The 13,378-nt window shown below is 35.9% G+C and overlaps 1 protein-coding gene across 1 annotated transcript in view; it reads left to right on the top strand.

Annotated features, from left to right (window-relative positions):
• The window catches only part of Malrd1 (MAM and LDL receptor class A domain containing 1), a 658,798-nt gene that overhangs the window by 604,805 nt on the left and 40,615 nt on the right, over positions 1-13,378 (top strand). Inside the window, exons 37-38 of the mRNA XM_027928635.2 lie at positions 11,369-11,448; positions 11,554-11,650. Of these exons, the coding sequence (XP_027784436.2) occupies positions 11,369-11,448; positions 11,554-11,650 (177 nt within the window). The remainder of the gene's footprint in view (positions 1-11,368; positions 11,449-11,553; positions 11,651-13,378) is intronic.

The raw sequence follows: 13,378 nt of genomic DNA, 5'->3' as shown, positions 1-13,378 counted from the left end.
GGTGAAGTGCTCAGGAAATAATTAAAACTGTATACATTTTGAATTTAACAGGAAATGCTTCTTGCTCTGTAGCTAGGGTATGGAAAAAAAATTATTTGCTATCAAGAATTATTGTGACAGAAAGTACTGAAACCTAAGTAGATTGAGCGACATCTCTTTGGTAAAGAGCCATCAGTACCATCTGCCTGCTCGGCTCTGCCTTTTATTTTTACAATTTCTCTCTCACCCTTTCCACCTAGAGTATCCCCAGCCAGGTGGTAAATGACCTATTGTCCTTGAAATTTATGAGATTTTCACAACATGAAATAGCCCCTAACGAGGTAATTTTTCTTCCATCGCTAGTCTTGCCACCCTATTATTATTCCAGGGATATTGCCTCTGTGCCAAATACAGCCTGTCTGCCCCAGCCCTGTCTTCCCCAGGTGCTACACATTAAGGACCATCATTCTTCATTGTGTCCAAGGATGTGACGTTTAGGAGATCATAATGGAATCTAACAATGGAGACATGCAAACAATAGAATCATTCTGAATCTCATGTTGTGTGAAGTTACACTCCTTAAGAAGAGATTGTCTACTGTATGGTCATCCCTCAATATCCACAGGGGACTGGTTCCAGGACCCCGCTGTGGATACCAGAATGCACAAATGTTCAAATCCCTTACATAAAGTAGTTTATTATTTGCATATTACCTACACACATCCTCTGTATACTTTACTCATCTCCAGGTTAATTATAATACCCAATATCAAGTAAACACTATGTAAATAGGTATTATACTGTATTGGTTAGGGAATAATGACCAGAAAAAAAAACTGTACATGTTCAGTAGAGAGGCAATTAGTTAATTAAAATTTTTCTATCTACTTCTTGTTGAATCCAAAAACGTGGATTCCAGGGATGCAAAGGACCAGCTGTATATTATTTGGAGATTTTTGCACAACTTTGAGTAAGATCAGTCTATAATTTTTGTGGATATTTTATATTTGATTTATGTAATAGAGATATCTACCTTTATGAAACAAATTACTTAATCCTCATCTTTTCACATGTTTAAAATTATATATTATTACACACCTTGGAATGATTAAAAACCTGAGAGACTGTTCATCAAAACTTTGAGAATTCACCAGTAAATTGACCCTAGACCAGGAAATATCTTTGGAGATTTTTCATTAGCAACAAAACTAGTTGGATTGTTATTCATTTTATGTTCAGGAGAGCTTATACAAAATTGGGATTGCTTATTCATTACAGCATTAAAAATTCATCAGTACAGTGATTTCATGTGGAATTATTATTGTAAGTTCTCTGTTGGTAACTTAGAACAATAGGTTTTCTACTCTGTTTTTACTTCTTGCCCCCATGTCTCCTTATACAAATTGATTTGCCTTTTCTTCATGTTAACTAAATCCTACAACACAATTTACTCGTATATTCAGATTGCTGGTAATTTTCTTAGAATCTTGGCATCTATAAATGACACTCTTCTCAAGTTTTCTTCTGTGAGTCTCTGTCATCAGGCAAATATTGGTTTATTTTCTGAAACCATATAGATAGATAGATAGATAGATAGATAGATAGATATAGATATATGAATAACATTGGAAAGAACAGTACAGCCTGATTTTAAACATTTTAAGGCTTATTAAAAATATTACGTGTTATTTCTGCTGCTCAGATTAATTTTGAAATTTATATTGCATCTGAAAAATTATTTGTTACATTCAGGTTTTCAAATTTGTGTTCATATAGTTTAATACATATTATGTGCATACATATACAAAATACATAGATATTTTTGTTACATTCACAAATAGATTTTAAATACATATACAAATACAAGACAGATGTTTGTGCACATGTGGGTAATAACAAGTGCAACAAGCTAAAATACTGCAGGTAAGCAGATTACTAGAAAGGGAAGGGACTGGATCGTGGCAGGTGGTATATTGTCGATTTGTTGATTAAGGTTTTCTGAGACAGCATAATTTGAGTCCAAACCACAATTCTGTGAAAATGGAAAATATTCCAAAATTTGGACAGAGTGCACCTGTCATGGGGAACAGCAACTATAAAACCACTAAGACAAAAAATGAGCTCAGTGTGTTTAGGATAGCATAATCTTGAGTGAGTCTGGAGGCTGGAAGCATGTAGTCTTATGGACTGTGATGTCTAGAACCTAGGGAGAGGCCTAGCAAATGTAAGATGCTCACCAGTTACTCCATCAACAAAGGAGTACACAGTTTAGACGTCCTTCTCAGTTTGATAGAAAGCCATTGCAAGGTTCCTGGTTTTGGATTGGGCAAGTAAAGGCCTCATTTCTTTACCAAAAGGTTGAAGTGCATCTTAGAATGCCAGTTTGTCCTTTTGTGGGTGATGGTGTAGACAGGAATTCCTGGCAGAGCCCAGCAATCCACTGTTTGTTCTTTCTCATTTTTAGCCTTCTATGTTGTGTTTATGTGTGTTTTCCTGTATATTTCAATGTGAAGAAGAGAAAATATGATAAGTATCTTGCTGTAACTACATTTATATATAAGTATATATTTATATATATAAAATTATAGATATTTACATATACTATATATTTGTATATTATATATATTAATATATAAACTATATATTTATATATTTTTATATATATTTGCTCTTTTGTAGCAAGAGTTGAACCCAGGGTGCTCAACCACTGAACCACATCCCCAGCTCTTTTTAAAAATATTTTATTTAGAGTTAAGGTCTCACTAAGTTGCTGAGAGCCTTACTAAGTTACTGAGGCTGGCTTTGAACTCATGATCTTCCGCCTCAGCCTCCAGAGCCACTGGGATTATAGGCATGTGCTACTGCACCTGGCAGAATATATATTTTGAAGGGAAATTTCAACTCCATTTGGAGAAGAAACATTTCAAAAAGCTATTTCTTGTTAGGACTACAGACCACACAAAAGTTTAAGACCTTTGCTTTATTCATCTTATAAAAGATGAGTTTCTATTGACTTCTAGCCCATTTTCAATTGCCCAGTTTGTGAATTATTTAGGTTCTTTACTATTTCTTCTCCCTTTCTTTTTTTATTTTGTTGTTCATCCAACTCCAGGAAAATATTACTTCATAACAAATGGGGGGAAAAACAGGAGAAATGGAAAGCTGAAAAATAAAATTCAGGAATTAAAAAAAATTAGAATTACTTCAGCTACCACACCAATCTGTTTGAAAAAAAGGGGAAACAGAAGAACAGTTTTATCTTCTTGGTTTCCTCTCAAAAGTAATTAATGTTATTTCTACTGGGCTGCAATAATTTGAAAGAATATGTGAATATGCTTCCTTCTGATGGGTGCATTTCTGCACAACTTAACTACCAGTTCAAGAGGGAATTGCAATAAAAGCCACACAGATGCATGTGAGTTTATCATCATTATCATACCCTAGGATAGAATCTGATAATATGTAACAGCCTTTTATGAGAAATTAGAATATAGCAAATGTTTCCTATATATATTTCTAATTGTCCATGGATCCTTATTTTATGTATTTATTTATATGTGGTGATGGGAATTGAACCCAGTGTCTCACACATGCCAGGCAAGTGTTCTACCATTGAGCCATGACCCCAGCCCCTCACTTATATTGAAGTGATGATTTGACTACAAGACAAGTGGTTTAAAGGACCTGAATCCATCCCTTACAAAGCCATTGCTCTCTGAGCTTCAGTTTTCTCTGAAAATTGGGGAAAATAATCCTTGACCTCACAGGGATGTTCTTAGATAGTGGTTCTCAACGGGTGGCCCCAGACCAGCAGAGGCAGCAATCACCTGAAAAATTTTTGAAAGTGGAATTATTGAGCCACTTTCTACCTGCCTATTGCATCAGAAACTCTGAACACGAGGCTCAGCACTCAGTTTTAACAAACTTCCCGTGTGATTTTGATGCACACTGAAGTTGTAATTGACGTTCTAAAGATGGGATGAGATAATATAAGTACAAATAAAAGTGTTTTGGTAACCTTAGCATATTATCCAAGTGTTAACTATTATTATGGTGATGACAGTATTGTCAGCATGTATTTATGCACAGGATTGTACTCATTGTAGCAAAGAAGTTTGAACAGGTATGGGCCCAACCTTCAGTAAATTTATGGCCTAGAAAGATTTAAAAGGGACTGACTTTGTAGTACTGTGTGATTAAGTGCTGTCATGAGGATTCTCAAGGAGCCACAAGGCCAGAGTTGTTAAGTCCAGTCAGAAAATCAGTCTGTGAGGCTAGGTGTGAATATCAGCTAGCCAGATGAATAAGTGAAGCCATCTTATGGCCAGTGAAAATGTATGTCATGGAAAGTCCATACCTGTTGAAAAGTACATCTCTTAGGTGAAGGAACTTTGAATAGGAATATAGAGTTTGTAAGCCGAAGGGGAACTGAGATCAAACCAGTTGTACCATCCAGAGGCCAGATCAGAAAAACCTCTCCTTATGAAACTACCTTTTGAGGACAGGATTCTGCACGCCCTAAGAAAGTAGCACAGGTTTTTGATCAGGGAAATTATATGATGTGACTTTAGTCAGGAAGCAGGAAATCTTGTAAAGAGCCTGTTCCAATACCAAGAGTGACGAGGGCCTTTGGCTACATGGCAGAATCTGAATGGGACAGGGATAGTCGGTTAAAAAATCATTTAGGAGGTAAAACTGATGGGACTTTAATGATCCAGATGAAGTGAAAAAAATAGATATGGAAATGTGTAATTTTTATAAACCTATAAGTGTTTTTATTTTTAAACACAAGATTCTTAATCTCCTTCTAATGCTTGACATGTCATGTTTTAAAACAGGCTTAAGAATTCTTTTGGTTTCATACTTATGGGAACATCTACGCGTATGTTCTCCCCACATTATTCTGAATCAGTGAAAATGTTGGATAAGGTCATCTCATTGACATGGATAATCCCTTCTACACTCGAATACTCAAATATAACATGCTTATGAAATCAACATACCTGTGCTTTCATAGGTGTTTTACTTTCAGACTTCTTAGGACGGTTATAAACAAATAAAACACTTTTATTGTTTTGGACTTACTAGAACAATTCAAGTCATTTACAAAACCGGAGAAAACCCTCCGTCAGTTCCCAACAAATTAGCCCATGAACACATGCTTAGTTAGCGTGCAGCTCCTCATTTGTTTTCCCTGGCAATGAGACAAATAAGCTGGGTCCTGCACACAAATGACAATAAGGAGGGGAGGAGCCTGTGTTCCAGGTGTTAGTGAGTAATGAATGGGTGTTACCAAGCACACCCAGAAATGAGCTATTTCCATAACTCTTCAGTAACAACCTACTAATAGCAGAAAACCTGTTAGAATGTAGGAAAGATTAGGGTGTTGTCTTTTTCTGAAAGAATCTAATTATATTTTATTTCTCCCTTTCTCCTCTTTGTGTTAAGAAAACAGGCCCTCATGCACAATGGAGTGGGATGTTTATCTTTCTTTGTCAGGTGGACGCTATCGAATACTTATAAATATTATACAACATACTGGAGCTAATTAGTCCTGGGAGAAATTAGTCCAAGCAAATTAATCACTGGTATTCACTGTGAAATTTTATTGTCTTGTGGCTCAGAAATTAGTTAGTGCTTCTCCTGCTTTCTCATTTTCTGCTACAACAAATTCATCCATGATGGTAAGGATGGCTTGTTAAGAGCCTACCTCAATTTTTCCAGTTGCCTTCCCTGGGTAGAGGTAAGCACATGGCTTAGACAATGGTCCCAGCAGAGACCTTCAGGTTAAGTTGGGGCATCTCAACTTTTCCCCACTTGGAGGATAAAAGTATACCTGATGGGTAGGGTCCTCTTACACTTACAGGAGAACTGCACTGCAAGCACTGAGCATCTATATCTGCTGTTTCTTCCCCTACCTGTGTAACACATCAAGAGCCTTGAGGCATAGTCACAGGCTAAAATGTTTTATTTAATGGCACTCTTGACAAGTTATGAAATGAGAAGGTGTGGCGATGACTTTTTGTTCTTCCTATGTTTTAATCTTAAATTTGTGGAGAGATTGAAGTCAGCACTTATAAGAACTAGTACTTGTAAGTTCTAGTTCTCCGGAGGACCACACTGTTAGGTATGGGTGCTTAAGGGCAGCAGGCACTGTCAAGACCAGAATTTATACCCCAAATCACAGAAATTGTAGTGAACAGCTTGGCATGGCACTTGCAGTTTGCAATGTACTGAAATGTACATTCTTTGCGTGTAATTCTCACACATATTCTATAGGTTATAATTATTGCTATTCATAAATGGGGAACTAAAGATATTTAACACTCCCAAAGCCACATAGCTACGAAGGAGCACATGCCCTGACTTAATTTCTTACACCTCCCAGCACCTCAGCTGACTTCTCTGCAAGATGTTTCAAGATGAGGCCTAATGTGATAAATGGAATTTTCAGACCATTAAGTCTAGACATTTCTCCTAGTGTTGCTATCCTAAAAGATTAAAATCATAAAGCCAACTCCATTACATGCAACTCTATTCCAACTTTGGAAAGTCTATGGGAAGCCAAACTGTGTTTCGCAGAAATGGTCTAAGGAGCCAATATTGAAAATTTCTTTTGAAATGTACCTTATGTGACTTACAGCATAACCTCTGTGTGCCTTTGTTTTTTCAACAATGAAATGGGGAAGTGATTCCTATTTTGTAATATTGTTCTATTAAAAATAATCTCTTAAAGCAATTAGAATCTTATCTAAACCATAGTAGGTGCTCAATAAGTACTTTTTATTGGCTAGGCTTTATATATGGCAGTTTTCTAAAATGTGGACTGTAAATGTAGTGTGATACTGGACTCTCCCCACAAAAAACTGAGAAACATGAATTTAATAGTCACCATGTGTCACTATAAAAATGCCTAATAAAGAGGAAAACAAGCCTACCACCTATAATGCTGAATTGTAAATCTAATTTGTAACATACTCAAAATGTACACAGCCTCTGAAGGTATTTTCTTTCTGTATCTTACAAAATGACACAATTAGATTGTTGTTGAAAAATATGCAATAATAAATAATTGGGAAATCTGAAAGTTAATTTGAGACTCAACTTGTATTTGAACATAGCTCTCCAAATCCATTTATAGATAATTTCTATCTACTTGGATGACCAATTTTTCTGGAACATTGTCATATAATATACATAAACACTTGATTCTTTGGAGGAAATATTACTATACCTCATGTTTTGCCAGTGTCCAAGTGACATTGCACATTTTTCACTATTTGGGTCTGGAAAAATGCAGATTCCTGAAACAATTATTGCATCATTTCTGTTTGCACTTTTCTTTTCCTTTCTTATATTTCACTTTTACTTTGTATCTTAGTTATTTTCTGATGCATTTTTATTTTCTAACTTAATGCTTCTATAAATTCTCAACTACATCTTATTCATCTTTATATCCTCTCTATATCTTGCACTCTTGCCTTGTACATACACACATAAATTATTTTATGAATAATATTTCTTATTATTATTAATTTAATGAAAAGAATGTTAACCAATAAAATGGAAGAATACAAAAATTGAAGTTTGTGTATATATATATATATATATATATATATATATATATATATATATATATATGTGTGTGCTAGTAATGGAATACCTAACTCAAAGTGACCAAAATGGTAAAGGAATGTGTTGACTTACATAAATAAAAGTCTAAATGTAGCACAGACTTAAACTATTAGAACTGTTAGAGGAATTTGTGATGCCATTTAAGGTTGTTGCTCCATTTCTCAATGAGTTGTCAGGGCTCTATCTTTCTATGGTTGATTCTATCTTTTGGGTAGTTTTTGCAGCAAAAATGCTAAGCAGATGACTACCTGATCTTAAAAGGGCTACTACGTTCTTTCTCTTTCACATCAGAGTTGGGAAGGGGATATCTCTTACCACAAATATCCGTTGAAATGCATCCCTGGTTGAGAAAATTCTTAATGGACACATGTTCGTTTCTGTCTATGAACTAATCCCTGCTGAGTCAGCATGTCAGGTGGTGATGGATATGGTCCTAAGGCACCATTACAATCAAGAAAATGGGAAGAGCCTAGAGTTCAAGTAGGGTTCAATACCGACCAAATCAACAACACTGAACAATTTTGGTAGAAGGTAGGGAAGCAAGATAGGGTAATGAATTTGCACTATAATTGCATGGCAGTTTGAACTTCTAGAGTTGTAAAAGTAAAGTTGAAATTTCCCAATGTTGGAATTACTAAACATGCAAAAAGTGGTAAAACCCAGAGCCACATGAGCTTTAAATTTAAAAACACAATGTTTTCATGTGAATACTACTTGAATAAAATTTTTCCCTGTTTTTATTTTCGTAAAACCAATTCTAATGAGTCACTATGAAAATAAAAGAATTTTATAAAATATCCAAAGTAATCTCTTCACTTCATTTTTCCTTCTCAAAATGAAAACAAACAAACACAAAAACCCCAGCTACCCAAGATTTATAAACATAATATAATTTTTAAGGTCTCTATGGATCCTTTGGATTACACAAGAGGTAAAATCACATTTGCATTCAGTTTTGTTGAGTCACAAAATAGCTAAAAAATTACCTGTAAGAGCAATTCTCATCCTTGTCAAGCTAATAAGGTGAATCTCATTGTCCCATTCCTTTAAGAAACTAATGAAGCCTCAGACAAGTATAGAGCACTCCCCACACCCACCAAGCTACTTGACCAAACACCCAGTTGCCTAGGGCCATGGCTGTGCCTCCAATGTCCCCACCTGGACTTATTCTTTGGTTGGCATTCACCCAGCTAAAGCACTCTGAATTCTTCCCTGTAGCGTGTCCACTTTCCCTGTCTTTTTTCTTTCCTCAAAAGCTTCATCCTTCACCTCCAGTCACTACGACAATACCCAATGCACTACCAAATAAACAAATAAATACATCCTCAAGGATCAGGAATTCTCTTAATTTTCATGTGTTATGCTAATCTTGTACTAATGAGAAATAATTAAAGTGCGATACCTAAGCTTCTTTATCCAGACTGCCTATGAAAAACAATAGAGAAAATGACTCTACTATTTTCCTTTTAAAATGTCTTAATGGTATTAATAGGGATTTATGGTCAGCTTGGAGGAAATAAGTTCACCCAACTGTTGTTAGAACAGACAGGATTTTCTGCTTTCCCTTCCAGCCTGCAGCTACTGAAGGGGATAACAGGAGAAACTTCTTTCACTGCTGTTGCTCAACAGATGGGCAGAACTTCAGTGCACCATTCTGGCTTGCCATTCCTGCTGTCCTCAGCATAGCATTGCAAGGGGTGTGGACCTCATCCAGCAAAGAGTATTTAAAGAGGTCTAAGGATCAGATTGCCATCATTACTTTTGAATACTAGTGTTTCCATAGAGATTTAATTTAACAAAAAAGATAAAAACATATATTAATGTTCTTTACGTCTTTCTGCAATCCAAAAAATGTTTCTCCCTTTTCCTCTACCTTGTCCATTTCACCAGGATTTATATAAATTTAGAAACATGTAGAGAGAGAGAGAGAGAGATGGACAATAGAGATAGATAGATAGATAGATAGATAGATAGATGATAGATAGGGTATGGGTTTCCTCCATTTATTTTTATTTTTGTAGTTGTGTATGGACAGCATGCCTTTATTTTGTTTATTTTTATGCAGTACTAAGGATCGAGCCCAGTGCCTCACACATGCTAGGCAAGCATTCTGCTACTGAGCTACAGCCCCAGCCCTCCATTATTTTTTAACTGGCATTCCCAGATCCTTTCCACTGGAGTTTATGTTAAAAGGCACATCAAATGCATACTATTTGCTTAAGGTGGAAATCACTGTAACACTGGTACCAGAGAAGTGGTACTTCCAAAAATCCAAAGGGACCATATTAATTCAGAATGTAAAAGTGTCTCTTATCTTTAAACCACACCAGTATGTACCCATGTGGGATATTGCCACAAAGGATTCATGCTGTCAATTGGGGACTGACAAGGAATACATCTTAAGGATTGTGAAAATAAAAACCAAATACTCTAATCCTCAAAAATTCTAATTTATTTTAATTTGAGTTTAAGAAACATCAAAGCCATCAAATTGTCTTTGGTTTCCACTTTTTAAAGATTGTTTACTTAGCAAAGGAAGACATTCTAATGGACTTCCTAGAACCTCTTGGTTTTTTATGTGTAAAGAAGCTGATTGCTTTTTGAAGGAATTACTTTTGAGCATACAGTTTTTCATATTTAAAAGAGAGATTGAGAGAAAAAATAAGCCTGTGCTGAATAAGTGTTGCTACTAGCACACATCTCTTAAAAACACACATTCAAAAGCTAGTTTTTAATCCTATTTTTTAGCATGCACTCTGAATTTGGAAGGAAATTCCACCAGATTCACCTTGATTTGTATCCTGTTATTTCTGATAAGCAAGCATGTGTATATAAACTTTCACACACATATGCAAGCATATGCTGCCAGAAAACAATTGGACACATTTACCATTTAGAAATAATGAACCTCATCTCTCTCAAAGGCACAAGCTAGTCTCTAATTCTGAACTTTCTGAGTACCATCCATATCAATATTACACATTTCATCATTTATATCTCTAAATAAAGCAAAGGTATTGGAATCCTGGTGGTGGGGTCTGACTTTTTTTTAAACTAAAACATTGAATAAGATTATTAACCTAGGGCTGGGGGTGTGGCTCAAGCGGTAGCGCGCTCGCTTGACATGCGCAAGGCGCTGGGTTCGATCCTCAGCACCATATACAAATAAAATAAAGATGCTGTGTCCACCGAAAACTAAAAAATAAATAAGTATTAAAAAAAAAAGATTATTAACCTCATTTCCAAATATAGGTACTAGAGGGTTCATCCCTATGTTGTGAGAAAAAAATATATATTCTGGTTTATATTTATGTTAATCTACAACTTGAATACGCTCTATTGGTTATCTGTAAGAACTTAAAACTGTTCACAATTGAAAAATGATAGCTTTGAGTTGATTGATGATTAAGTAAATGATATTGGATACTGATGAAGAATGAGTCAATACTTGAAAATAAAAGCCAAAGGAAAAAAAATGGAACATGTGGAAACCAGGTTTTCATCTGATAAATTCAAGAAAGGGATAGATATATTTTTAAATCATCTCATACCATCATATGAAAATAATAAAATTTAATTTTGCTTTCTTTTTGGCTTATTATTTTTGGTTCCTTATCAAAGTTACCCGTATTTCTGGCATCTCATTGTTTATTGACTTTCATCATTTTATCCCATGACATTTCTGCTCAACTATGTTTCCACTATTTTGTTGTTGTTATTCATTTTCAACTATTCTATTTTATCTCATTTCCAGATGTGGACAAGGATGGAAGGGAAATAGATGCCACATCAAGTTCCACTCTCCTACTTCAGATGTCATGTACAGTCAGAACAGTAGGTGACATGATGACTAAAAAATGGCTTTATTTGGGGGTCTTTAATGTTTTTCACTTTATATATATATATATATAATTTTTTTTCACCCATTTGAAATTCTAGACATCTGGACGCTTTTGGGTATTGGATTGGCATTCCTGATGACTCATGTTATAGTTGCCATCTTGTATTGTCTTGCAAACAGAAAAGGACCAGTCAGGTAAGCGATCCCTTTAATTGTTCAATGAAGTATAAGTAACAGAAGAATTTTCTGAAACATTTCATTGGCTGTATTTTCCTTTCATCCTATTTTACGTGCATGGAATTCCTATGTTTCCATAATTCACAGGTTTATTTTTCTGGGCAGAAACAAGAGCTACCTGATAATGTTCACTCTTATTTCTTTTAGTAAAAAGCCTTAAGTTTACATTTCAGATTATGTAGGAGCCTTTTTGAAGACACCAAAAGGGGTGGGGAGAGAGGGAGAGACTGAGATTATGACATTGTTCACAGACTGGAAACAGATCAGGAGCTGTATACACCCTCCTGGTAGTACCTGAGGAAGGCAGCAGAACCACAGTGGTGACCCTTTCTTGGCTTATACAGGGTGGCTGGTCTCAGCTGGCCTCTCAGCACTGATGTTTTAAGCCAAGTCTCCCATGGCATGAGCAATACACAAAGACGAGGCTAAGAACAGTTGGGTCTGAAGGAAATCTGCATCCTGGGCTCATGCATAAAACTCAGAGGCCCTTTACAATCTACAGAGATATTTAGGATCCAAAGCTTTCTACCCATAACTCATCTTCTTATCACCAGTATAGGTTACAATTCACCCCCAAAATGAAATAATTGACTTCCCCACAAATATAGCAAAATAAGGGCTCACAACAAGATTGCATAAAACTTTAAGAAATTAAAAAATGCATCACCTCCTGCACATCTGAGTTTGTGGTCAGAGATGTATACCTACTGCAACATTGCCATGTCAATCAATCATTTTCCTGGTGTCAACTTGTAGGTCCCACCTGGTAATTTCCTGAGATCTTCAGCTTGAAATCATGTTAATTAGCACACATGCATCTTGATATCATGAATTAAGGAAAGTTATTACAGAAGTATGGTGTCCCTTTCCAAGAAAGATCCAACATTAATAATCTATTACCATTAAGAAAATCTGTATGGGGTGGGGGGTGGGAGGACACTGTGGCCAGTGTCTCATTAAGGGGTCCTTCTTCCTGCCCAGGATAATATTAGCTACCCTAAGACTTACAATCTCAAATAACTAGTAAATAAGAAAGCCACAAACACTCAAAAATATTTACAAACGTGAAGCCCCTAATAGATCTAATCCACATGGGCACTGGAACCAGACAGACAAAAGATGGCTCCTGTGATTTATTTAAGGGGGTACATCAAAGGCAGGGAAAAAGTTTCAAGGGCAGAGTCTTGTTTTGTGATGTCTTGCAGTCCTCAGGTTGATTGACATCTTGGCAGGTCACGCCCATGTCAAGTGCTGTGTGGGATCCTTGGCAGAGCTTGAGGGGGAAGTTCACCTGCATCAGTTCCTGTAGGGGGTGCCATGGGGAGTTCCCAATGCCAGACTTAGCCCCTCAGGAGGCTACTATGCACAACAGTCCACACACAGCTCAGGGACGGCTTGTGATGAAGATCTTACCATGTGTTAATTTTAAAGTACTTTACATGTTTATGTGGCTAAAATATGTCAGGCAATGTAAAGATAAACATGAATGAGAAGCAATCTGAACTTTAAAAAAGTTTTTAATCTAGTGGGAGAAATAGACACATAGTGAAATACTGCTTGTGTGCTAGATTATACATGTTTATTAGTTGGGATTCTCCAGAATCCAAAGATAGAGAGATAGATAGATAGATATCTTTTATTTATCTCTTCAAATACAGGAGGAGGGAGATACTGACTTATTTTAAG

Source organism: Marmota flaviventris, chromosome 12 (genome assembly GCF_047511675.1).
Source record: "Marmota flaviventris isolate mMarFla1 chromosome 12, mMarFla1.hap1, whole genome shotgun sequence".
NCBI classification, from domain to species: Eukaryota; Metazoa; Chordata; class Mammalia; order Rodentia; family Sciuridae; genus Marmota; species Marmota flaviventris.
Note: the sequence above shows the minus strand (reverse complement) of the source record. Positions and strands in the feature narration are given on the sequence as shown.